Source organism: Cannabis sativa, chromosome 4 (assembly GCF_029168945.1).
Source record: "Cannabis sativa cultivar Pink pepper isolate KNU-18-1 chromosome 4, ASM2916894v1, whole genome shotgun sequence".
NCBI lineage: Eukaryota > Viridiplantae > Streptophyta > Magnoliopsida > Rosales > Cannabaceae > Cannabis > Cannabis sativa.
In genome coordinates, this window is record NC_083604.1 from 75,558,453 (window position 1) to 75,582,128 (window position 23,676).

General features: G+C 32.8%; 2 protein-coding genes across 2 annotated transcripts; one reads left to right on the forward strand and one right to left on the reverse strand.

Annotated features, from left to right (window-relative positions):
- The first annotated feature begins 2,151 nt into the window (after nucleotides 1–2,151).
- LOC115714125 (protein root UVB sensitive 4) lies at nucleotides 2,152–6,809 on the forward strand. The gene is made up of 12 exons (XM_061114882.1): nucleotides 2,152–2,309; nucleotides 3,345–3,385; nucleotides 3,687–4,223; nucleotides 4,347–4,493; nucleotides 4,696–4,842; nucleotides 5,020–5,082; nucleotides 5,187–5,263; nucleotides 5,452–5,557; nucleotides 5,770–5,872; nucleotides 5,975–6,126; nucleotides 6,225–6,290; nucleotides 6,363–6,809. The coding sequence occupies exons 3-12, from the start codon at nucleotides 3,774–3,776 to the stop codon at nucleotides 6,600–6,602; spliced, it is 1,551 nt and encodes a 516-aa protein (XP_060970865.1). The 5' UTR covers nucleotides 2,152–2,309; nucleotides 3,345–3,385; nucleotides 3,687–3,773; the 3' UTR covers nucleotides 6,603–6,809.
- Nucleotides 6,810–7,031: 222 nt separating this feature from the next.
- On the reverse strand, nucleotides 7,032–12,399 carry LOC115714124 (extra-large guanine nucleotide-binding protein 1). The gene is made up of 8 exons (XM_030642680.2): nucleotides 10,504–12,399; nucleotides 10,272–10,409; nucleotides 10,072–10,176; nucleotides 9,778–9,963; nucleotides 9,421–9,601; nucleotides 9,014–9,255; nucleotides 8,249–8,406; nucleotides 7,032–7,919 (listed from the first exon to the last, which is right to left on the reverse strand). Exons 1-8 carry the CDS (start codon nucleotides 11,848–11,850, stop codon nucleotides 7,328–7,330), a joined length of 2,949 nt encoding a protein of 982 aa, XP_030498540.2. The 5' UTR covers nucleotides 11,851–12,399; the 3' UTR covers nucleotides 7,032–7,327.
- Nucleotides 12,400–23,676: the final 11,277 nt, after the last annotated feature.

Genomic DNA, 23,676 nt, shown 5'->3' on the forward strand with positions numbered 1-23,676 from the left:
CAAAATGCAACTGTATATAACGTAGATGTATTATTCATGAGGTTTTTTTTAAAATTTTTCACATCATACATTGTTTTGGATTTAGTGGGAGCTCCAGATCTGTTTGTTACAGATCTACATTTCATGAATATAGATTTCTATATTAGGGGGAGTTATTTTGATCGAATAAAATAGAAAACAAATGTGTAATTTCAGTTTCTTCACAGTTTTTCTGATTTTTTTTTCGTCATTTTCAGTTTAGATCATTGCAGGTATTCTTTTCCAGTTGATTTTGCCAGAATTAATAGTTGTATTTTTCTCGTTTTGGTTTCATTTTGGTTGTTTTGCGGTTTTGAAACGAGCGCGTATTTTCATCTTCATGGTTCGCTTCCGTACAAATTTGAAGGCTTAGTGCATGTGGTATTTTTGTAAATATTTGTATGTGGACTGTATAAATGTTTAATGGGCCGGCCCAAAGTATTTTTGTAATTTTTTTCCTTTTTTGTATTTTTTTGTTTTTTTCCCAACAATAAAAGAGGACAATATAAAAGGGAAATTTGAATATTTATGCATTTATTGAACTAAAATTAATCCATTAAATCAAAACTATTCAACATTTGTAGAATAGGTTAATTTTTAATAAAACCACTCTTTACCCCTCTCATTCCAAAAAGTGGCTCTCTCTCTCTCTCTCTCTCTCTCTCTCTCTCTCTCTCTCTCTCTCTCTCTCTCTCTCTCTCTCTCTCTCTCTCTCTCTCTCTCTCTCTCTCTCTCTCTCTCTCTCTCTCTCTCTCTCTCTCTCTCTCTCTCTCTCTCTCTCTCTCTCTCTCTCTCTCTCTCTCTCTCTCTCTCTCTCTCTCTCTTACTGAACCCACCACCACGATGGAAATCTCCACCGAACCCACCATCTGAGCACCACTCGACCCACTATCTGAGGACGAAGACCCACTCCACCCACCACCCAGTCAACCCACCACGAAGACGAACAACCACCAAGCTAAGATTTCCCCCTATGGTATTTTAGAATACTTTTCTTATTGATTAAGGGTTAAAATATTATTTATTGATAGATTTAGGGTTTGATATGTGCATTTTGGATTAGATTTAGGGTTAGATTTGAATCTGTGATTTCTGGGTTAGAAAATGCATTTTCTATAGGCAGGTCCGATGCAGGCCTGATGCATCATGATGAAAAAAATTGGATCTGGGTTGAAGACAAAGGCCCGATGGGCCTTGCCTAGAAAATGCATTTTCAAACCTAGAAATCACAGATTCAAAAACACTAACTTTGACATTGGGTCCATGGGTCGCGGTGGTTGTGGAGAAAGGGGTCTTCAGTCTGTCAAACACAGGGTCCGTGGTTGTCAGTCACAGTCGCCGTGGGTGGTGGAGAAGGGTGTTGATGGGGCCAGCAGTGTAGGTGGTAGGCGTTGAGAAGTGGTCGGTTTTAATTTGGGAGGGGGTCGGCGTTGTAGGCGGTGGTGAGGGGGGTTTTGATTTGGTGAAGGGTTTGGTTGAGAGAGAACCGAGAGAGATAGAGGAAGATAGAGAGTTGGGGTATTGTTATGAGAGGGGTATTCTTGGGCTTTTGATAAAGTGATCATATATTTTTCAATTTTAAAATATATCAGTTTAGACATAAAAAATATTTTATGGATATTTTTTCAAATTTCCTACATAAAAAAAGGTATATAGTCTAATTTTCTTTATACCATAATTAGGAATGGCAATTTGAGTTTTTTTTTCGCGGGCCCGATTAATTCTGATTTTTATCGGGAAACTTACAAAAATACTGGAAATTGGGTTAACTTTTACAAAAATACTGTCACACGGAAATTTTTACAAAAATACTGTATTTTTATAAATCACCAGTAAAACACAAAGCAGAACAACTCAAAATAACAATAAAACACCAATAAAACACCAGTAGAACACCAGTGAAAACTTAACACAGTATACTGCAGTATGAAACTTATAAAAAAACACAGTAAAAAAGTAAAAAATATCGCCTGGCAGTATTTTTATAAAAAAATAGCAAAAGTTAGTGTACCATGTAAATTTCCCTTTTTATCAAGCTCACAGCCCCGCCGGGCCCGATACATATTATTTCGGGCCCGGCCCTGCCGAATTTCAAATGTTAAAAAATCCTAAAGCCCTAAAATATATCATTCCCAATTTCTTTACTGTATCGACTAAATCCTTTAAACCCTAAAAGTCCGATCGTCCCCTCTCTTGATCGTCAAGCTTCTTCCAGCGGCGCCGGCCACCGCACAGGGACGGCAGCCACCCTTTGTCTCGGCCGAGAGTCGAACTCAACCTACTCCGTTCCTGTAACTCTCTTTCTCTTTTACCTCTGAGTTTTGTTTGTGTTATGTGTGTGTGTAAAACTATATGTATGTATAAATAATATCTGTATATGAGTATGTGCCTGTAACTTATACGTATGCGTATGTATTGGATTTCTATATGGATTTTGCGTTCTGTTTTTATAATTATACTGTTAAAAAAAAGTATTATAGTTATAGTAATAATAAACAAGGGCGCGGTTTAATATTCGATTCTTCTATTATTTTGTTTGTATAAACAGTTTCAAAGAGTAACTAGTCCTTGTAAAGTATATCTTTTTGAATTAACAATAAGGTGATGAAGAGTACTAAGGTTGACATGAGTATAGTTTCTCTTTCTGCTCTTCTAATAATTGTGTATGGTATCCGGTAATAATAATTAGAACATCAATAACAATTATAGTAATATTTCTCTTCTATTCCTTACGTTTTTTTTCTTCTTCATTAATTTATTCACAACAAGAGTTTTTAAACTACAATATGCCTAACCCAAAATGAAGAGAATGGATTACATATCATTGACTGCACTACTTCCCTTTTCCTTGTTTTCTTATCATCTTGTCACATAGAAAAGGGAACTAGCTTACATGGCTTCCTCCCTCGTGCTTTAGAAAAATTTGTATTAGACAAGTTTTGGCCTAATGTGGGGGAGCAAATGAAGATTATAAATTTCCAAGTTCCAGAAATATTTTTCTTTTAAAATAAATAAACTGATTTTTCTTTTTTTATAAAAAAATATAATAAAAATACGGGTCGGACCTGACCGGCTAGGCCAAAAGAAGGAGTTGGGCTGGGCCGAATTTGTGGCGGGTCGGGCCCAGCCCGATTGACATTCTTAACCGTAATATAGACCTATAAGACAAATATACCATAATATTAATAATACAACAGAACATTATTCTTGGTTGATAGATATATTCTTCTTTTCTTACCAAGAAGTACTCAATTTTTATTATTATTATTAATGTATCATTAATATTAATTAATTTTATTTTACTATTTATATATTTTTTTTTTCAGGTACAGAGTAATCTAATAAATCATCCCTATCGTTATTTCAGGTATTTATATAAATAAAATTCTATTTATCCATTTAATGTGGTGTTTTTTTTCATTGTTTTCAATATGTAGCTGATATTTTATTTTTTTCTCATTTCTTTTCGCCTAGAGTAATAACTTGTTTCAATAATGGTTTTTTTTTTTTTTGCCTTCTTAATTTTGACTTCTTACTACTACTAGTATTATTACTATCACTACCTAGTAATCATTCATGCACTCTTTTCTTTGCTCTCTTTTTTTCTTTCTTATAGTTTTGACTTTCTTTTTCTTTCTTTATGTTTTGGGTGGAAACAAATCCATAAGTTTTAGTCAATATCCATTTCATTAATCAAAGCTCGAAAAACCCTAAACCCTTGCAGCAGAGCAGGACCTTGCATTTTTACCATTCTCATGCAATCCTTTCTCCATCCACATCTTCCTTATCCATGGACGACAATTCAAGAACCTCAATTCAAAACCCAGATATTCATACCCCCCAAAACCTGCTTAAGAATCCGTACAATAGCCACCTCTTTGAGAACTTCCATAGATTACGGTTACGAACCAGAGGAAAGCGTTAGCAAAGAACTGGGTCGGCTTCCGGTGGCGATTCAGAGCTCGGGATGTGTTTCTAGGTACTTATGGGATGGGGATAGTTTGCAGTTGGTTGGTGTTGATGGTGGTTCTTCTTCCTTCTCCTTTGACTTTCAAGATGGAATTCGTAACTTGGGTAGAGGTTGTAGTTTGGCTATTCGGAATTTATTGATTCCCAAAAAAGTTAGTCAAAATTATATGGAATATGTCAAATGGAAATGCTTGCACCGCATTTTCAGCTCAGCCCTCCAGGTTCTTGCCACTCAGGTAATAATAAATACACAAACATATAATATATATATATATATAGTTGAAAGTTTGGATTTTTATTTACAATGAAAAGGGTTTTATACTTTTTAAGCGAGAAAACTGTTGGGAATGTGTTGATAGGCAATGTTTCGGGCTATTGGAATTGGGTACTCTCGCTCACTTCCATCCGCTGCTGCTCTGAATTGGGTCCTGAAAGATGGACTTGGACGACTAAGTAGATGCATCTACACTGCTAGCCTAGCATCTACTTTTGATACCAATTTGAAGGTATGGATTCAAATATTTTTCAGTTTGATCAGTATTCTTATAAACCAAAAAAATAAGAATTATGTTCTAAAATAGTGGATATGTTGCTATTAGTAATTGTTAGAGGAACTGCAAATTAGAAAAGTGTATGATTTACTAGATTTAGATTTAGACTGCAAATTAGGAACTGCAAATATCTGACATATGATATTTTCTTTTGAAGAGGGTTAGGTTCTCCACCTCTGTTCTCTTCACTTTAGGTATTGGAGTTGAGTTGCTGACTCCTTTGTTTCCCAAGTACTTCTTGCTTCTTGCATCAATAGCCAACATTGCCAAACAAATAAGTTTGGCTTGCGTTTTAGCTACTGGTGTAAGGCTTCGTCTCCTATAAAGCTATTTAGCTATGTTACTATCACATCAATTCTGATATATTTGAATCTTTATTATGAGTATGATTATTATTGGTATACTTTGTGTTGCTCCTGATTTGAAGCTGGAGTTTTTTAGCACATAATGGAAAGTCTGAATGTTGCCTTTGTGTTGGCAGTCCGCTGTTCATCGAAGCTTTGCATTAGCAGATAATCTAGGTGAATTTTCTGCAAAATCACAGGTTATCTTTATGAGCTTTTCTAGCATGCTTATTTATTTAATAGTAAAATTGTTTCTAAACTCCCCAGGAGGCATGTTGTGACTAGGTTTGTACTCTGGTTTCAGATCCAAACTGTGTGCTTTGATAACCTTGGCCTTCTCCTTGCTGCATTCTTGAACGTGCTGTTTAAGAACAATCAAAGGTTTTATTTTTCACTTTTATTTGGGAGTCTAATTAGTTGGTTATATATGTTAACGTTTTAGTTTTACTTTTTTAATTTGATTTTCATCAATTGGGTACATTAATTAATCTAAGGCTATCAACTTGTATGTATTCCTTATTTTATTAAATTTTCTTGCAAGATTTCTAATAAAGTGATTAATGTGCAAGATTGCAAGCAGGATTACCCTTTATTGTATACCCAATATTCTCGGGGATTGACCTTTTTGGAATATATCAAGAGCTTAAGCATGTCCATCTGCAAACGTTAACCAAGGTGAGTCAGCATGCAGGCTTTTTGTTCAGAGTCTGAGTTATGTTATTTATGTAAGAGATTGAATTAATGAGATGCTTGCACTCTTAATGGTGCTAAATACTTTTTGTAGACACAAATATAGTGGATTTGAATTTCGTTGTCTACACATTCTGATGTAAATATGATTTAAAAGTATCCCGTTCAAGGTCTTACTTTTGCAATTCTGTGTTCAGGATAGGCTTGAGGTTATACTAAATACGTGGGTTGAGTTAGGATATGTGCCTTCACCTGCAGAAGTGAGTAAACTCGAAGGAATTGATCTCCCATGGAGCAAAGGTGAGGTCTCATCCATAAATTTCTCATTTTTAGGTTTGTGCTTTGACAAGATCAAACCACTTGGTTCTTAAAATCAATGTCTCATACTAAGGCTTGTTTCAGGTAAAGGCCCGTGGCCCATCAGAATTGGGAGTCTAAATCCCAAGGACCACTTTTCAAAATTGTCAATGATGGCAATGCAATCTTTGAGTAGTGCAGAGTATTACTTCATATCCATGGAGATCTTCTACACCAGAATGCCCAAAAGAATGCATGTAAGTATATTAATGGATGTTTAACCCAGCTTGTTGCAATATTGTGTGACACTATTTGTTCTTACCAAGTTTCCTTGTTGCTTGTTGGTGAATTATAGCAACGTATTATCATTTGTCTACGAGAGGGAGCTACCACTGGCAATGTTATCATGGGTTTGTTGCAGGTAAGAAGATAAACATCTTCAGCTTCTGTTTTATAAATTCAATTTGAAGCTTAATACGATGACGTCATGTAGGCATGCTATATACGTAAAGCCCTTCACTTGAACAAGAGTAAATGGCAGAAAATCTTAGAAGCTAGTGATTTATCTGATTCGGTTCTACATGAATGGTTTAAATTGCTCGAGGAGTGCAAAGTGCGTGCTCGAGATGATTTATGCATACTAAACGAACAGATGTTGGGAATGGGATGGACTATGAAGAACATTTTGTTGAGTACACGGGAACAGAATCGATACAGTTTCATTGATGACTAAATATACATTTAACTTCCGGAGATTTTGCAGGGTTCTCTTTCCTAAGGAAGGAGAATTTCGGGGATTACCTTGTGTCAAAAGCTAACCATTCTTTTTAACTTTATTTTGTAATCTCACTTTGTTAAAAGCCTCAAAGAAGGCGATTACAATTTGTATATGTATATCATATTTAGTATTTACCCCAAATAAATAATTCTCTCGTCCCAATGTTCTATCATACTGACCTCTTTTTTTCTCTATGGCATTGTTGGTTAGTAAATGTAAGATTTTAAAGTGCAAAAAGCAAAATCCAAATTAATTAGCAGATAGTACAATTACTATATGATTCATCTTTTTATAGATTAAGAATCACATTATACAAATTTTGTTATCATAGAGCTGAATCAACTGTAAGAAAAACGAGTTAAAAGATGTGATACATCCTATGAGTTGTTCAGAAGCATTACTATTTTTTAGTATTGAATAAGTTCATAAAGATGAGACAAAACAAAGATATATCTGATTTTGTTAAATTTTGCTACAATGTGGCCGGCCACATGTTAACACACACACTCTCTCTCTCTCTCTCTCTACTGAGTATGATTTTGTTGTTGAAATGGTTTGAAAAAAGAAACAATCTTCTATTGCTCATATACAAGCCCCATATATTTACACTGGCAGTGGCATTAATCTCAACGTCACAAGGTAAGTGGAATCATTTACAAGCCTTTTATGACCTAAAAACATCAATGAGAAAAGGAGCTTGCCTCAGTGCTATAGATTGAGTATTCACTCAAGCTGAAGTTACCTCTCTCTTCATCCCATTTCAAAATCTCTCTCGCGTATTTAAGAGATGCATCGACACTATTAGGCTGCAAACCCCTTGCCAACGAAACAAACAACTTCTTTCCAGTTAGAGATGAATACAGCCTTTTAAATTTCACAGCAATGTGGTGGAAACCAAGCTGCCCTAATGAAGGGCTGTGGTTGATGCTGTTACTATTGCTATTTGATCGGTGTCGGCTTACCAATGGATGGAAATCACTAAACCATTCACACTGGCTTAAAGATACTCGTTCAATCTTTTCCTCGAATAAATCAAATTTGTTTAGTATCAAAAGGAAGTCCATATTTTCAAAGGTTGGATGTGTAACAATGCTCTCAAAGAATCGCTTCGCCTGCAACATCTTGTTAGTGAAAGATCCATCCGCATCAGAAGAACATTGATCATAGTCACTTAATGAGACGCAGAATATGACCAACCCAACATCTTCAAACATCTCTAGCCACTTGCAGTTTTCTCCAAGCCCTCTGGCATGTACTCTAATAAGTTGGTACCTACACCAACAAACAATTACATTGAAGTTAATAAGAAACAAGTGAACACGGAAACTCATCAACCATGCAGATTCAATGAACCCTGTGAGAATCAGAAAAATGGAAAATACCAAACCTACTTATTGGGTTATGTGATCAAGTTAAATAAAACTTAAAAAATGGGGCTGGTCGGTACCAATGTAGCACTGCCACCCAAAATTATCACCAATTCCCACTACAGGCCCAATCTAACACAGTCAATGAATTATACTTGCATGTATAACAAAGTCAAGAGTATTACATACAAGCATGATAATGCTTTATGCACTGGTAACAAATTAACTACCAACCTAGTTAAAGAATCAAGTTGATCAGCTTCAATATCTTCGGATGATGACTGGGGAAATGAGAAGTCAACACAAGCAAGCCCATTGGATGAAGTAACACCCTCAGCATAGAGAATATCCAAATCTGAAGGTTCATAATCCATTCTTAAAATATCAACTGCCTGAAAGGTTATAAAAACAAATAATATTAGATGCATGAAAAACAAAACAAAATGCAATAATTGATCATGTATTTACATAAATATCAGAAGGATAACAGTAAACAAGATCCAAATGTTGTTAAAAACCTTTGACAAATCTCAATTAGCAAAAGCTCAACTCATTCATCCAACTTTGAACTTTGTGCTCAAAGTGCTAACTTATCTAAGGTTCATAACTTAGCCAACAACAAAATCCTAAAGCAACCATCCTTATAAACTGGTTGTTAATGATTCCGGACTAAGACCACCTACATAAATGTATCATGTTTGCTTGTTTACTTTAAAGCAGCATAGATAGCATCAAGAAGGGTAAAGAAACATGACAAGAATTCACAGTACCACTTAAGTGTAGCCATATAAAGACATTGCTGGTCTTTACACAGTATCATACAAGAAATCTTGCGTTCTTTAGATTTTTTGCATTCTTAAACGATTTTTAGCCTTATCATATAAATTGCAAACTTCCAAGTCTATTACATTAATCAGAAGGTAAACAGTATAGCTTTAAAGAATAATAATTTTTTTAACAAGAAGAAGTCATGCACAAATGACAAAAACATGATCTCACCCGCTCTAAGAAGTAACTTGCTACACTAGGTAGCATTTCTAGTTCATTTTTCCGTTTGTATGTGGCCTGAATTGCCGCGTCATTCCATAACTCTTCTACTAATGGTGCATATTCACGGGATGCAGCTGGGAAAATGGCTTCAAGATTGCCTGAGACCATAGTCTTGAGAAGCCAATCAGAGAATGATTTCAGCCTTGGACCGATTGAGTACAGAGTTTTATCATCACTTTCGTCAGAATTTCCTGTTACCAACAGAAACTCAATTCAGCTGTGATTTACTACCAGATTCCCACTATCTATCGTTGTATGTCTGGAAAGTGGTATCATTTTCTATGTGTTTGAGAACTGACAAGACAAGTCTACTCAAAGAAAATATGGAAGCTGAAACCAAATAAAAAAAAACCTACCAAGAGAGTCTGTTCCACGAGAAGATCGTTTCTTCCTTGTCTCAGCCAAACATTCATCTTCAAAACGCTCACGGCCCTCAAGAAGTACACCAAGATAGCCATAAACATTGCTCTGGATCCTTAGCTTGATATTCTCTCGCTCATCATCCGGAAAAGGAATATCTTTGTATAGAATTTTGGCCTTAAAAAAAAACGGAAAAAATATTTAAGTTGATACATATGCTTCTTTTACGAAATAGAGGTACCCAAATGTTTTAGTTAGTTATGCAATGCGATTCCATATGGGGACGTAATCCTAGCATAACAAGAACAAAAAGCATAAGAAGTTCAGAGATGAGTTTGCTATAAATCTAGTACCTGCTTAAATATAGTACTCGTCCCAGATCCATTATAACCAACTAAAAGAATCTTCTGAAGTGTCCTTTGCTCAAGGTAGTCAGGAACAGGTCTGCTAGAAAGACTGGTCAGCGGCTCTTCAGAAGAATTAAAGGATTTAGAAGGGACTGGCAGTGACAAGACAGCACAGACAAGCTTTGTTCCAGCCTGAAAAGGAATTAAAAGTTCAAGGGTACATTAATATCTAAAAAAAATGTAGATTTCATTAAGAATAAGAACAACAAGAAAAGAACCATGTTTAGTCAGACAAATTACCTTGCCCCATATATATCCTTTTGTATTCTTCTGTCCCTCTTCTTGGTATGACCCATCTTCATTTACCCAGAAATGTGGATTACCAGCACATTGCACTCCTGCCAACTGCAATTTTCAGAAAAATATATTATAAGTCTTTGCCGATCAACAATCAATTAACAAAATCAGAAACAATTAATGAAGCCTGGAATAGCTTTAACCTGCAACATTCGAAGCTCTACTTTTGTAATTTCCCGGCCATTTATGAAAACTTGAGTGTTTCCATTGCTTGCATCTGGTAGAATTGGACCTCCAACATTAAGATGTGGACTAATTATTTTCGAAGGCTTCTGTCCCTCCTGTTAAAATCATCCAAAAATAAAAAATTAATTAAGTAATGGAACAAACTTTGGGCAACAGAAGTAATAAATTCCTCAAAAGCACCATATTCACCTTTCCCCAAAGACCAGAAACTTTATCATACCAATAGTTTCCTGGTTTCAACTTCTTTGGTGGATTTTGACAGGTTTGCAGTAAAACCAGCTCCTCGTGACAAAGAGGTTTACCATTCACACAAACATACTCGGGTGGTAGCTGATTTGCTTCACAAAACTTCTCAGCTTTCATTATCTGCCTAACCTCCAAATCATTCAGAAGTCTTTTAAGCATCCGAGAGCACTTTCCCAAATTCCCTCTCTTTGATTCTTCTATGGAATACCCAATACAAGTAACACATTTCCGACCCTCTGGCATTGATCCCATAGCTCTAAGTACACAGCTACTACAATACTTTGAATCACAAACAATGCAGACCTCCTTTTCCGTAAATCGATTTCCCTTGAAGCATCTATAACAAGACCCTTTCTTTCCCTTAGTTAAAGGTTCTCTCCTGGCTGGAACAACATTAGGTTCTTCCTTGCTAAATTCTTCATCAACAGCATCATCATCATCAGATTCAATATCGCGAAATGTCACCACTTGAGGCCGTCTTCCATCAGAACTCGAAACGTTATTACAATCCGCAGCCTTTATGGAAGAAACCCGAGAAGACGGGTAATCCAAACTCAATACTGATTCAGATGAGGCCCAATCCGGTTGATTTAAATCATTCATGTCTAAACTCTCCCCTCTACCAATGGAAGCCCTCAAAGCTCTAGAACTACCTCGCGATTTATCAAAACTATCCGAAAAATCTATGGTGCTGGAGCTCCCAGCGCCAGCTAACAAATCCTGAGAGTGGCCATGACTAATGGAAGAGGAACCAATTACTCCCATCGACCTATTAGCCCCGTCTGACAATTCCCCAGACCCAAAATGCCCATTAGAAAAATCCAAAGCACCTGAACTACTCAACTCACCTGACATAACGCAACCACCGTCATCACGATTCTCTGTAGCTCTCTCCTCGAATCCATTAACAGAATTCGGAGAAACTGTAGAACCCAATTCCAACTCTTTAGACGAAGCCGAATCGCCGGCATCCTCTTCCCCTCCACTACGCTCGAAAGCGATCACAGAAGTAGGAGAAACCGTAGTTTTAGAAGAACCTAACTGTTCAAGCTCTTTCGAAAAGGGCTTCCTCAAAGAAGTCGGAGCCAATACCGGTTGAACCACAGGCAAGGATAAAGTATCAGACAAAGGTACCTGCGAAACCACAGCCGCCACAGGAATCCGCTCAACGTTGATAGGAACGGCTCGAGGAATATCATAGTTCACCGGAGGACCGTGATACTCGACAGCGAACGAGTACTGAATCCCATCTCCACTATTTCCGGAAACTGCCATTTCCTCAGGTGGCATTCTCTCTCTCCTTGTTGAGACCAGATTAACAAACAAAACAAACCCTAGAAATGAAAACCAAACAAACCCTAGCTAAATCCGATACCTAATAATAACGACCAGTACACAGAAAACCGTACCATCTAAGTTGGAGCAGTAATCATAACCACCACCACCATAGTAGAAAAAAGAAAGATCCAAAACGAAACAATAGGATTGGCCAAAAAAATCTTAAGCTAACTACTCAAAAGCAAAATCAATCTAAGAAGAAGAAGGAAAAACAAAAGCTGGCGAATTTTAAAACAGAGTTAAAGAGATTCGAGGAATTGAAAAATCGAGAATGGCCAAAAACAAAATTATTCAGTGGAAAATGAGGGAGTGGATTTTGAAATTTCAGGAAAGACGTGTATTGGGAGAATCCAAAAGCTACAGAAAGAGAGAGAAAGGAACAAGAGTTTTGGTGTTTGGACAGAAAGAAAATGTGTTGGGAAAGTGTTGGAGATTGAAGAAAAAGACAATAACACATTAAAAAAAATTATTTAATTAAAAAATATATATATAAAGCAGCTGTGTTTGGATTGGAATCTTTTTTACACACTTTATATTTTTTCACCAAATAATTTTTATTTTTATTTTTCTTTTTTTCTTTTTTTGGATGGTTGTTGGAAAAAAAGATGATAGAGTGGGACCATAACGAGATATGTGGGGTCCATTTAGGGGTAGTTTTGTCTTTTCATACGGAGATAACGGTATCAGGCAAAACAACACATGGGCTTTGCTGCTGAAAAATAGTTCTGACCGCATGTGAGCCATATTTTAGTTTCCATGATCTTCATTTTGTTTAACTTATATCTTGGATTAACCAATGAATTGTCTCTACGTGGAATCTGATTCCACTTGGTTTGGGCAATTATCGTCTGTGGAGTCGTGTTTTCTCGTTAATGTGAAGACTCAGAAACTGGGATTCCCTTTCATTTCATGTATGCATTCGTGTACTGTGTAGTGTGTACTATGTACTATGTACCCTTCTTCCTTCACTATAATTCCCTAGCTGTAGTTTAGAATAAAAACGACATGTCGTTTTGTTTGAAGAATAAGCTAAGCAATTTTTCTTTCTTTGGTGAAAATAGGTAATTATCAACTAAAAAGTGAAATCATAATTAAACGTGGTGGTTGTGAAACATCAATATTCAAAAAAGTGACGGACCTGACCTCATAGATGAAAGAAGAAATGGATACAAGAGACTAAATAAATGGTTTGTTGTTGTTTAGAATATAAAAGATAAGTAGTTTTGTTAGTAATAATGGTAATAAATTAAGGGAAATTTGTTAAAAATACTTAAAAATTTAGATTATTCTTTTAATATATCACCTTTAAATAAATATTTTAAATATTCTCTAAACACCCTAAAGTCCCAAAATTACCCTTACAATTCAAAAGCTATCTTCTCCCACTCTCTCTGTCTAACTTCCCACCTCTCTCTCTCTCTGTTATTCCCATCCAGCGCCAAACCTTTCAAGCCCCGACTGTCACGAGCTCCGACCGACCAAGACGACCCACGACCGAGAAGACCCATGACGACTCGCGACGACCCACGAGAAGTACCCAAGACAACCCACAACCACCGCATTTTTTGTTTCTGGTTTCTGACCCATTTAGCGCTTGTTTTCTGCATTTTTTTTTCTGGTTTTTGACGATGTCGCGAAACATCGCTAGATGTCGCGAAATCTTGAAACATCTCTAAATGTCTCCAATTCACAACAATGCTTGTTTTTTGCATTTTTTTTCTTCTGATTTTTGACGATGTCGCGAAACATCGCTAGATGTCGCGAAACATCGCGAATCATGAAAACATCTTTAAATGTCTCCAATTCACAACATCGCGAACATCATCGCGAAACATCGCGAACATCATCGCGAAACATCGCTAAATATCGCAAATCATCACTAAACTTCATCCCTGACTTCAGATTTGTTCTATGATTGCAAATACATTGTTAAATATCGCACAAAATTGGTAAACTAGAAGAAAAAAACGCAAAAAACGAGAGAAATTTTGTTGAAATGTAAAGTGACCAAACAACACTAGCTCCGGTGATGGGTCGTCCGACTGGTAGAGTGTGTGTGTGGTGTGAGTATCCTAGAGAGAGTGAGAGAGATGGATGTTTGGTTTTTATTTGTTTAGGGGTAAAATTGGATGAGAAAAATGGTGTAAGTATTTTTGCATAATGCAAAATATGCTAGCATATTTTTAGTGGATAAATTAATTTTAAGCATATAATATCAAATTTTCCTAAATTAAAGGGTGTTTCTATGGTTAAAAGGGTGCACCAATGTACCATGTTAGTGTATTTCAAAAAAAAAATGTACCATGTTAGTGTTTTCCATATTAAAAACTAAATTTACACTTAATATGAGTTTTAATTTTTTTTCTTAAGTAGCTTTTAAGTTTGATTATTTTTTATTGTATTTTTTGCTTTTTAATTATTTTAATGTATTTGTTATGCAACATATATCTAAATTTAAATTTTAAAACCTATATTTAATATTTAGATAAATTACTCACTAAAGACCATTCATCAAAAAATTGATTTTTTCATCAATTTTTTTTTTCAAGAAATAGATTTTTTTTCGCTAAGAAACTAGTTTTAATTATATATTAGTAAATTTATATTATCATATATAAGATGAATGGACTACTTCTTTCATAGTTAATTGGTTTTGAGATGGAACCTCATGCACTTTAGTCACTTTCATTATGAATTCTAACATTGTATTAGAGCTGTTAGCGATCCGTTGTGAGCCCAAAATATTACTGATCCAAAAAGGTGAGCCATAAAAGGAACTACTTGTCATCTATTGTGAGCCTAAAGTATCGTCGTTCTAAAAAGACGAGCCAAACTTAAAACTTATGTTGTCTCTCCTTTAGCCTCCATTTAGGACATTTCGGTCAATGTGTGCCAGATTCTAGTATTAGGGTCTTTGACATGTTTCAAAATTTACAAATTTCTAAATTTCTTGATTTCGCCTTGTGTGATTCTTTCAAATGTCATGTTCGGCTTTGTGTTCTCTCAAAGGTCGTTCGTTAACCCACACTTTCCAAGCCCAAAAGTGAGGATGTTGTATTACCATATATAAGATGAATGTGAAACTCTTCCCATAGCCAATTAGTTTTGAGATAGAACCGCATGCACCTTAGTCACTTTCATTCTAAATTCTAACAATTTATAAATGAGTTTTTAAGTTTCTACCCATCCGGTAACGATCAGTCAGAGCGAAACTCACCAAAAATCCTTTATAAAGAAATTGGTTTCTTCATCAAGAAACTGGTTTTTTTATAAAGAAACTTATTCTTCAGGAAACTGATTTTGATTATATAGAAGTAAAATTTATATATGAGTTTATAAGTTTTTTATAGTATTACTTCTTATCTATGATGATTTATCTTGTATTTTAAAGGGATAAATCATCATATTTAGTGTAATTAAGTTTTGGGTTTAGCGGTTTGTAAATTTTATTAGACGGGTTACAATTAGATATTTGCAACTCAATAATTATATTGGACTGGTAAAAATACACAATAACTCGATCAAGCTAATCGATATACACCCCTAATGCATGTAACGATGTTACAATCTTTATGTTTACCTTTATAAGGTTATCCTTAAAAATATAGCGTGAATGGACAATATTGTAGTATAGTGTGTCAAAAAGAGCAGGTGTACAAACATTTACAACTCCATTCATCACTAATTAAGTTTAAGATGAAATGTGGAGATTCTTATAATGGTGTTATGAAAATTTTAGTATGCAAGTCCACGCATTGTTTATAAGTAATAAACTCACAAAAGTGAAATTGATCCCACAAGGACTATAGTTAATTACCAAACAATTAAATTCTTAAATTCTATTTGGTGATAATAATAATTATGAAAAGGAGTTTAAAATTTATTGAAAAAGAAAATAAAAATAAATTAAAGTGCAATTTAACAATGATTAAAGCTTAAGGTGATTAATTTTAATTGAATCTGTTTTATATGGTTTAGTATAATTCAATTCTCAAATTTTAATTTTCACGTGATAACAGATTTACTAAAGAAACTTATATTCGGGCTAGGACATTGGAGATATTAAGCATAAAAATCCTAAATGCTACACAAACCATATAGGTACTCTTGTCCTATATCGAAATCTATGTCTATTTCACTATAGCATAATCAATACTCACTTTTCAGATTTCGTATTGATATCATAAATAGTTAATTGATGACCATGCAATTTAAAGAAATTAGGTACGAATCAAAATAGATACACAAATTAAATTAGGAAAAAATTGAGTCACGTTGAACTAAAATAAAGTGTCAAACATTCTCTATTAATAACCCTAATTGAAAGTCTAACTACCCATATTCATTGTAAATAATTGACAACAATTGATTAAGAACATAAGCAAACAAAGGAAAAGAAAGAACTCTTCGAATGATAATTGATGAAAGTATCTAGAGCCGCTTCTCGCTTCCAGTTCATCTCTAATAGTTGTCACTTTGAAAAGTGCAAAAGTGGTCTTTAATATAGCTTTTCAATAGGGCTTGAACCCTAACACTCGTCAATTAAAGCAGGCGGAACGTGACACTGCAAGAGCATGTCACGACCTGTGCCTTCTAAACACGCACAAGGAATCGCAATTTTTATGAGGTGGGCCGGGATTCGCTACCTCAGTGTCGCGACCCTTGAAGCTTCAAATTAGGCAGTGAGAAACCCAGGATCCAATCCCTTGACATTGAATGCCAATGTTAAGGTTTGCCTATGGACTTTTGAATCTCGACCTTTCTATTAAATTTTTGTCTTTTAGCGTCTTGACATTTAATTTTTATGTCGTAGCGTGATACACATTTTTTACTGCAAACGTACACTGTTGTTATTTCAAATTGTAATTATAAAAAGATTGTCGAACCCACAAGAATTGATTATTAAGTTTCACTAATTATTATATTTTTAGTTTATGCTTTAATTAAACAGTTAAAAGTGAATAATGATTTAGAACGAAATAATAAAATAATTGAAAAGTAAACAGAATAACAATAGTTTATGCTGTGCATGAATCCTGATATCACCACGTGCTAAAATTATATTTTTTCTCCGTTTTATCTTTTTTTTAGGAGCGGCGCTATACAAACAATTTTTTGTCGCTCTTTTACTGCTTCGACATTGCTCAATAAATCATGCATAATTTTCACGTTCGGACTTCAAATGAGATGATTTAACATGTTTTGAAAAGCTGAGAACGAGTTTTATCATTTTGGGTTTCATAAGCTCTTCGAGAAAATGAAAACAATGTCAAGAATTAGCTCAAAGGTCTCAATCCATCATCAAATTGTCTTTTAATCACAAATCTACACACTTAGAGAAAACACATCAAATTTATACAAAACTTAAAAAAAAAAATCAATATTGTGCTTTAGCGACAAGATTTTACTTAATTCATCATTTTTCCACATTTTTCACGAATTTATTCTATTCTACTAAATTTGAAAAATATTAACACCTAAAAGCGTAAAATTGCAGAAAATTCTTTAAAAAGACTAAAAAAAACTACTTTAAAAAATATAACAATATCCTAACAAATGGTATCACCAGTCATATTTCTTGCAAACATTTGATCAACCTAACCTAAATAGTATGTCAAATAGTTTTGAGATTGAACCCTATAAATTTTGTTAGGGTAAATACTATTTTATATTATGTGTTTTGTAAAAGTTATTGACTGAACCCTCTATTTTGTTATATAATAATTCTGACTCAGTATTTTCTAAATTGTACAAAATAGACCATGAACTCAATTTTCGTAAATTAATTTTTTAATATAACCAACCTGAAGCCAGTTTACAGCACAAACAGTTGTAAAAAAATGTAATTAGTTGTCATAATACCTCTAAGTTAGGCTATTAAAATTCTCAAGCCTATTTTGTATCATTTTAAAAAATAGAGTCAAAATTGTCATTTAACAAAAAAACGAGTCGGTAACTTTTGTAAAGCAAAAAATTTAAATATGATATTTAATATTTGGTAAATAGTTTTAAGATGGAACAAGTAATTCTTGTTTGGTGATATTTGGTAGGTGGGACATCAAATTTGATTTTTGTATATTCATTTGAATGTGGCCAAATTGGTGGTGGTGGAGGAGGTGGTAGTGGTGGGTACAAATAAAAGACTAAAAAGTGGTAAAGGAGACTCCTTCTGTCACAACTTTGTGTGTGCATCGATCCCTATCAATTTTTGTGGGAGGAAGTGGGTCCCTTCACTCACCCCATGGAAATGGAATGGATATGGATTTGTTCTCATTGAGAATTAATGGAGGCATCAACTACATGGGCTAACTAATATGGAATGTTCAATTTTAATTAAGCTCTTTAATTTTTTTTTCTTAGAAAAAAAAATATATGATTTTTTTTTTAATTATTATTATAAACATGTCTATTAATAATTAGATGAATATTATTATTGTTGTTGTTTCACAAAGCAGCCATCTTCTACTATACATGCACATGCTTTTTCCCTACTACAACCTTTTAAATAAATTTTTTTGAGTTTTTAATATAATTTTTTTTTTAATAATGCATTTCTTCTTATCTTACTTTTCTCTTTATAATAATGTTGTTTAATTTTATTTTTTTTTTATTTTAAATATTTATGTTTTATGATATTTTAATTCTTTGTATCTACAAACTATATATTATTTTACAATGAATGAATGTCCCATCCATATGAAATTACATTTTTAACATAAATAACTTATTCTAAACCAGTGTGATATAGACATATTATGATGGAGTTTTTTTAATGTAGATATTAAATATAATTTGACAAGTTCTTTAAATAGATTATCAAAAAGTAATTAAAAAGAAGATTTTTGCTTCTTATAAAATCTTATATGATAAGAATACAAGTCAAAGTTTTATTTTTTTAAAATTAATATATTTAGGCTCTACACGTTGTAAATTCCCTAACTTTAGCATTAATTTTGTTTAATTTATGATTATCTTAATGCACATATATAATTCATATAAAAAGGAAAAAAACATTAGATATCAACAAACATATCAATTAAATAAACATACATTTATTATGTATAACCAATTTAAATGTCTATTAATTCATTTCAAAATAAACTAGTTTGATATATGAAGAAAGACAAAGAGCATGCAAATAAATACATCCTTTATTTTATGAATTTGTCTATAACATGTTACATAATTGATGACTTTACTTTATATAATTATGTTGTAGTCATCCATATATTTATTTCCCACTCAAAATTGGTGACAAATTTGTTAGAAATTTATATATATAAACTGAAATGTATATGTTTAAGTATTAAGTGCGGAATTAATCAAACATATATACACTATGAATAAGGATCGAAATACCTCCAGCCATTGAATCTTGAACTTCAAACCCACATAAGCTTTGATCTGCAAAGGAAATTGACTACCATGGGTAATCGGGCTTCCTCGCTCTCTCAACTCTCTTTAGATGGAATTTGCTGTTATGAACAGAATGAGTGAGGAGCTCGGGGACCGAGACCCTATATTTATAGGTGAGATACTCCATCAGTATCTGCGCCACATTAATTGTCAGAATATTTTGACAATTAATTCAGGAAATCAAATCACGTAATGAATATAGAAATCTGACCATATATAGAATATTACGTAATTGATTTTGTCCAGATTCAATAAATATAAAATATTCATTTATCAGAAAATCAATTATTTATTTATTTCCTTAAATAGAAATTTATTTCTTTATATAGAAATAGATTTCCTTAAATAAATAATATTCTTACATTCTCCCACTTGGTCAGCATTTAGACTAAAACATTCAAACCCAAACGTTCCTCATTATATAATAAACATACGAATCATAGCGACATGTCCTCATTATAAGTCGAGTATTATCTTCCATGTATTACGATATATTTATTATATAACAATGTACTTTATGTGGCAATGTACTTAAGTGAATAAACCCTAACCCTTATGTTTATTCAGGTCCTCTTACGATAATTTTCTCAGATGAAATTAAGGTGCACATAAATATGAGAAAATATCGAAATTAGAGTTTCATTAAATAATTTTTGGTTGTACAAATAAAAAAACTGCATATGGGTTAACTGAATCCCATCTTTACTTTATGATCCTTGAATTTGTGTTGCGGCATGCCTTTAGTCAAGGATCTATGCGATGACCCAATTCAGTTTGCGTGATTAATGACCACTTATCACGCCTTTTTATGGCTAAATACTTAATGTCGATATGCTAGCTTCGACCAGTACTCTTAGAGTTATTAGCCATAAATATTGTAGCTGAATTTATCGCAAAATTTTCTTAATGGCCTAATGAAACTGTAATTCTGAACTCTAGGCCTACTATGAAACTCTATAATACATCATACGAGATGTATCCTCAAAACAATAAATGAATCTGACTTCTATAGTGAAATAACAATCAAGATTCTCTACAATATAACTTACTGGTAATCTTAAGGACGTAATAAAATATTGATTTACGTTAATAAATACAACCAGTGAAGTATGTTAGAATCTAATTGGTTAACTATATTTCCAGATGGTCAATTCATCTTAAAATATGTATGAATATAATTTTTAGTATCTTAAAGATACCTCATCACTTTGTATGAAAAATAAAGTGGTCTTAACTTTAGTTATTCTGATACTACTTAACGATCCTGAAACAAATGTAATGCAAAGTCTTATTCGTACTCTTAGGCATACATTAGGCTTCTAAAATAGAAGCAAATGAATGTTCTTAATTTATTCTCACTCCAGCATCATTTTTCGTATGCTTTGGTTCGAGTTGAATTTATCACACTTAAAGATAAAAGTTATATCAGATGAATAATACATAATTTTATTTAATCAGAGATGCTGTGGCTACTCTCTAATTAATTAAAAATATATATATTATTTATATTCCTTATCTCAAAATAATAATTTGAGATATGAATTATTTCAACTTATATAGAAAACTTTTATCATCATTTGCAAGTAACATATTGTCTACGTATAAAACAAATATTACTCCCACTAACCTTCTGGTATATAATTATTTCCATAATTCTCTTTTCAAACCTAAAGGAAAAGATGATATAATACCAATTTGTGAAATGTTTGTTTTAATCTATAGGTAGACATCTTAAGCTTGCATATGTTCACCACTATTAGAGAAAAATCTTTATGGCATTTCGTATACCTTCTTCTCTAGTTCACTGTTTGGAATTGATTAATGAATTGAAACAAGCAACAAATGCCAAGGTCTATAATAGAATCTTTTATAAAAACAAGTGAGAATGTAAATCTCATTTGTTATTGATTCTTAGTTCAAAATGAACTTCTTAGCAATGAATATTCTTTTATATCTTTATGTTTCTCAATGTTGCCTAATGAATATTATTGGTGGAAAAACCTATGCTTAATTAATGTTCTCCACCCCATTAGACAACTTTACTAAAGATAAACTTTATTGCTATTTAAGATATTCATTTCTTCATTCATGGCATATTGTACTACAACTTCAATTCTTTATCATTCTATAATTTAATTTATGTCTCAAATTAATATTGTAGTTGAACTCTTATTGTACAAAATGTAATCACTAGAAAACATTGATCTTACTGTTCTAATAAGTCATCTTAAGGATGGACCAACAAACTCTTAAAAGAGCAAATGGTTCAATAACATGTTATTTTAGAAATTGTAAGCAATTACTAAATAACATAACTTATTAGAATTTTACCAATGACTTGTATATTATTAATGATTAGTTATGAATTCTCAATAACCATTAATTTTAAGGGTTGTTGTGAATCATAATTAATCTAACACTTGAGGTGGAAGTTTGAGAAAATATGAATGATCTTTCTCGGAAACTAGGTTCCTAGATTGATCACTCCCACTGATCAAGTCAATTCTTAATTCCACAATTCTAGTGTTGTGAGATGGATAATAAAATATGTAACCCTTAAACCTTATAGCTTTTCAAATAAAATATGCTCATTTATTGTTTAGGGCCCAGATCTTTTCTTTGACAATTGTACTCTAACTATACATGGGTATTTATAAAATGTGTACATGTCATCAAGTCGGTTTTCAACCTTATCACAACTCAAAATATATTTGAGAAACAACTTTGGTTAGAACACGATTCGATATGTACACCCCATTGTTGAGTATCAATAGACAAAGATTTAGGAAAGATTGGAGTTTGCTATGTAGGCTCCACCCCATGTCCAAAAAATGCTTAGTTTCTTAAATCTGTTACACACTATAATTTAGGTGTACCAAGCATATGTATCGAGCAATGAACCCATGCTTTTAAAGAAACTTTACAAATACACTGGGAGTTTATCCATACTCACGAATTTTGATGTAGTATTCTCCATTTTATATTTGATCTCACTATCTTAATATGCAAAATGCACCATTTCTCTACTTAAGATTTAAATGTCTTTGAAACATATAAATCCATACTTTTGTAGAAAAATTATTTATGTGAGTAATCGTTAAAAAAGAGATGCAAAATTTGAGTCCATGTCTTCAAAATTAATTGACTTGTATGATTTCTAATATGATAGAATTCTAGTATGCACCGATTTTGACTTGTTGGAATACATATTCTTGATGAAATTCACACAAGTTCTAAATGAAGTTAGTAAAATCAAGTGTAATGAAGATCCCCACCATTTACTAACATTTATTATATTTATGGAGATATGTTCCATAATTTTTGGTGCTATAATGTAGAAGAATTCTTATTAATAACACATTTCTTATTGTCAGATTGAACTTGCATATCTTTATGAGTGACATCATTTGTAGTAAAGACCTCTAAATGTGTCTAAATCAAGTTTCAATAGAATCTTGGAACATAAAGATCTTTGCCAATTTTAAAACAAAGTCACTACTATATTGCTTGTTCCTTAAACTTCTAAATGTGAGAAGTTATCTTGTCTGTGGATAAGATTTGCTCACAAGCATCGACTTTCTTAGGTTTATTTGTAAACCTTGCAAGAAATTATGAATGTGGAATAACAATCTAAAATAATCCACTATGTGTTAATAATCACATTAACTATATTAGAATGAATTCATACACAATAAATTAAAATTTATTGGTGATAAGAAAGTGTGATTTATTTTTCTTAATTATACAGTAAAAACTGTATATGCTAGATGAAATTATCAGAATAAATTTTGAAAATTTCTACTGTTATGGAAGAAATTTTCTACTAGTATGGAAGAAATTTATGAATAGTGATGTAATAAAATTACATATATAGTTTTGAGGTTTAAATGAATCATGTTTTTACCAATGAATAAACATGCTTAAATATGAAATCTTATTAAACAAAAATTGCCTGTGGGCTAAATTTTTAATTTAATAAGATTAGATTTAGATGTAGATTATGATAGATTTACACAATTTATGAAAAACTTAAAGTTTAATATTTCTATCTTAATGAAAGGTATGAAACACTTAATTATTTATAAATGTTTCAAAATTTTATACTTTATGATAAAATTATTAAATTAAATCTACATAATTTCGTGGGATAAATTAAGAGAATTTAATTTAACATATTAATCATGTGAATATAATAAAATCCCCGTAGGGTAAGATTATTATGTTCACATAATTCATGTCCATTATGTGATCTTAATCCACTTAATATATATAATTTTATATAATTAAGGATGCTGTGGCTACTCCCTAATTATTTAAAATTATGTGGTTCACTAGACACCAAAGTATAAACTGAAGATTAAA

Excerpts from the sequence above, each read along its gene's own strand:
- LOC115714125 (XM_061114882.1), top strand. The coding sequence starts at position 3,774 with ATGCAATCCTTTCTCCATCCACATCTTCCTTATCCATGGACGACAATT. Across the intron at positions 4,224-4,346 it reads TCCAGGTTCTTGCCACTCAG|GCAATGTTTCGGGCTATTGG; the intron begins GTAATAATAAAT and ends ATGTGTTGATAG. Across the intron at positions 4,843-5,019 it reads CTTGCGTTTTAGCTACTGGT|TCCGCTGTTCATCGAAGCTT; the intron begins GTAAGGCTTCGT and ends TTGTGTTGGCAG.
- LOC115714124 (XM_030642680.2), bottom strand. The coding sequence starts at position 11,850 with ATGCCACCTGAGGAAATGGCAGTTTCCGGAAATAGTGGAGATGGGATT. Across the intron at positions 10,177-10,271 it reads TAGAGCTTCGAATGTTGCAG|TTGGCAGGAGTGCAATGTGC; the intron begins GTTAAAGCTATT and ends TGAAAATTGCAG. Across the intron at positions 8,407-9,013 it reads CAAGTTACTTCTTAGAGCGG|GCAGTTGATATTTTAAGAAT; the intron begins GTGAGATCATGT and ends ATAACCTTTCAG.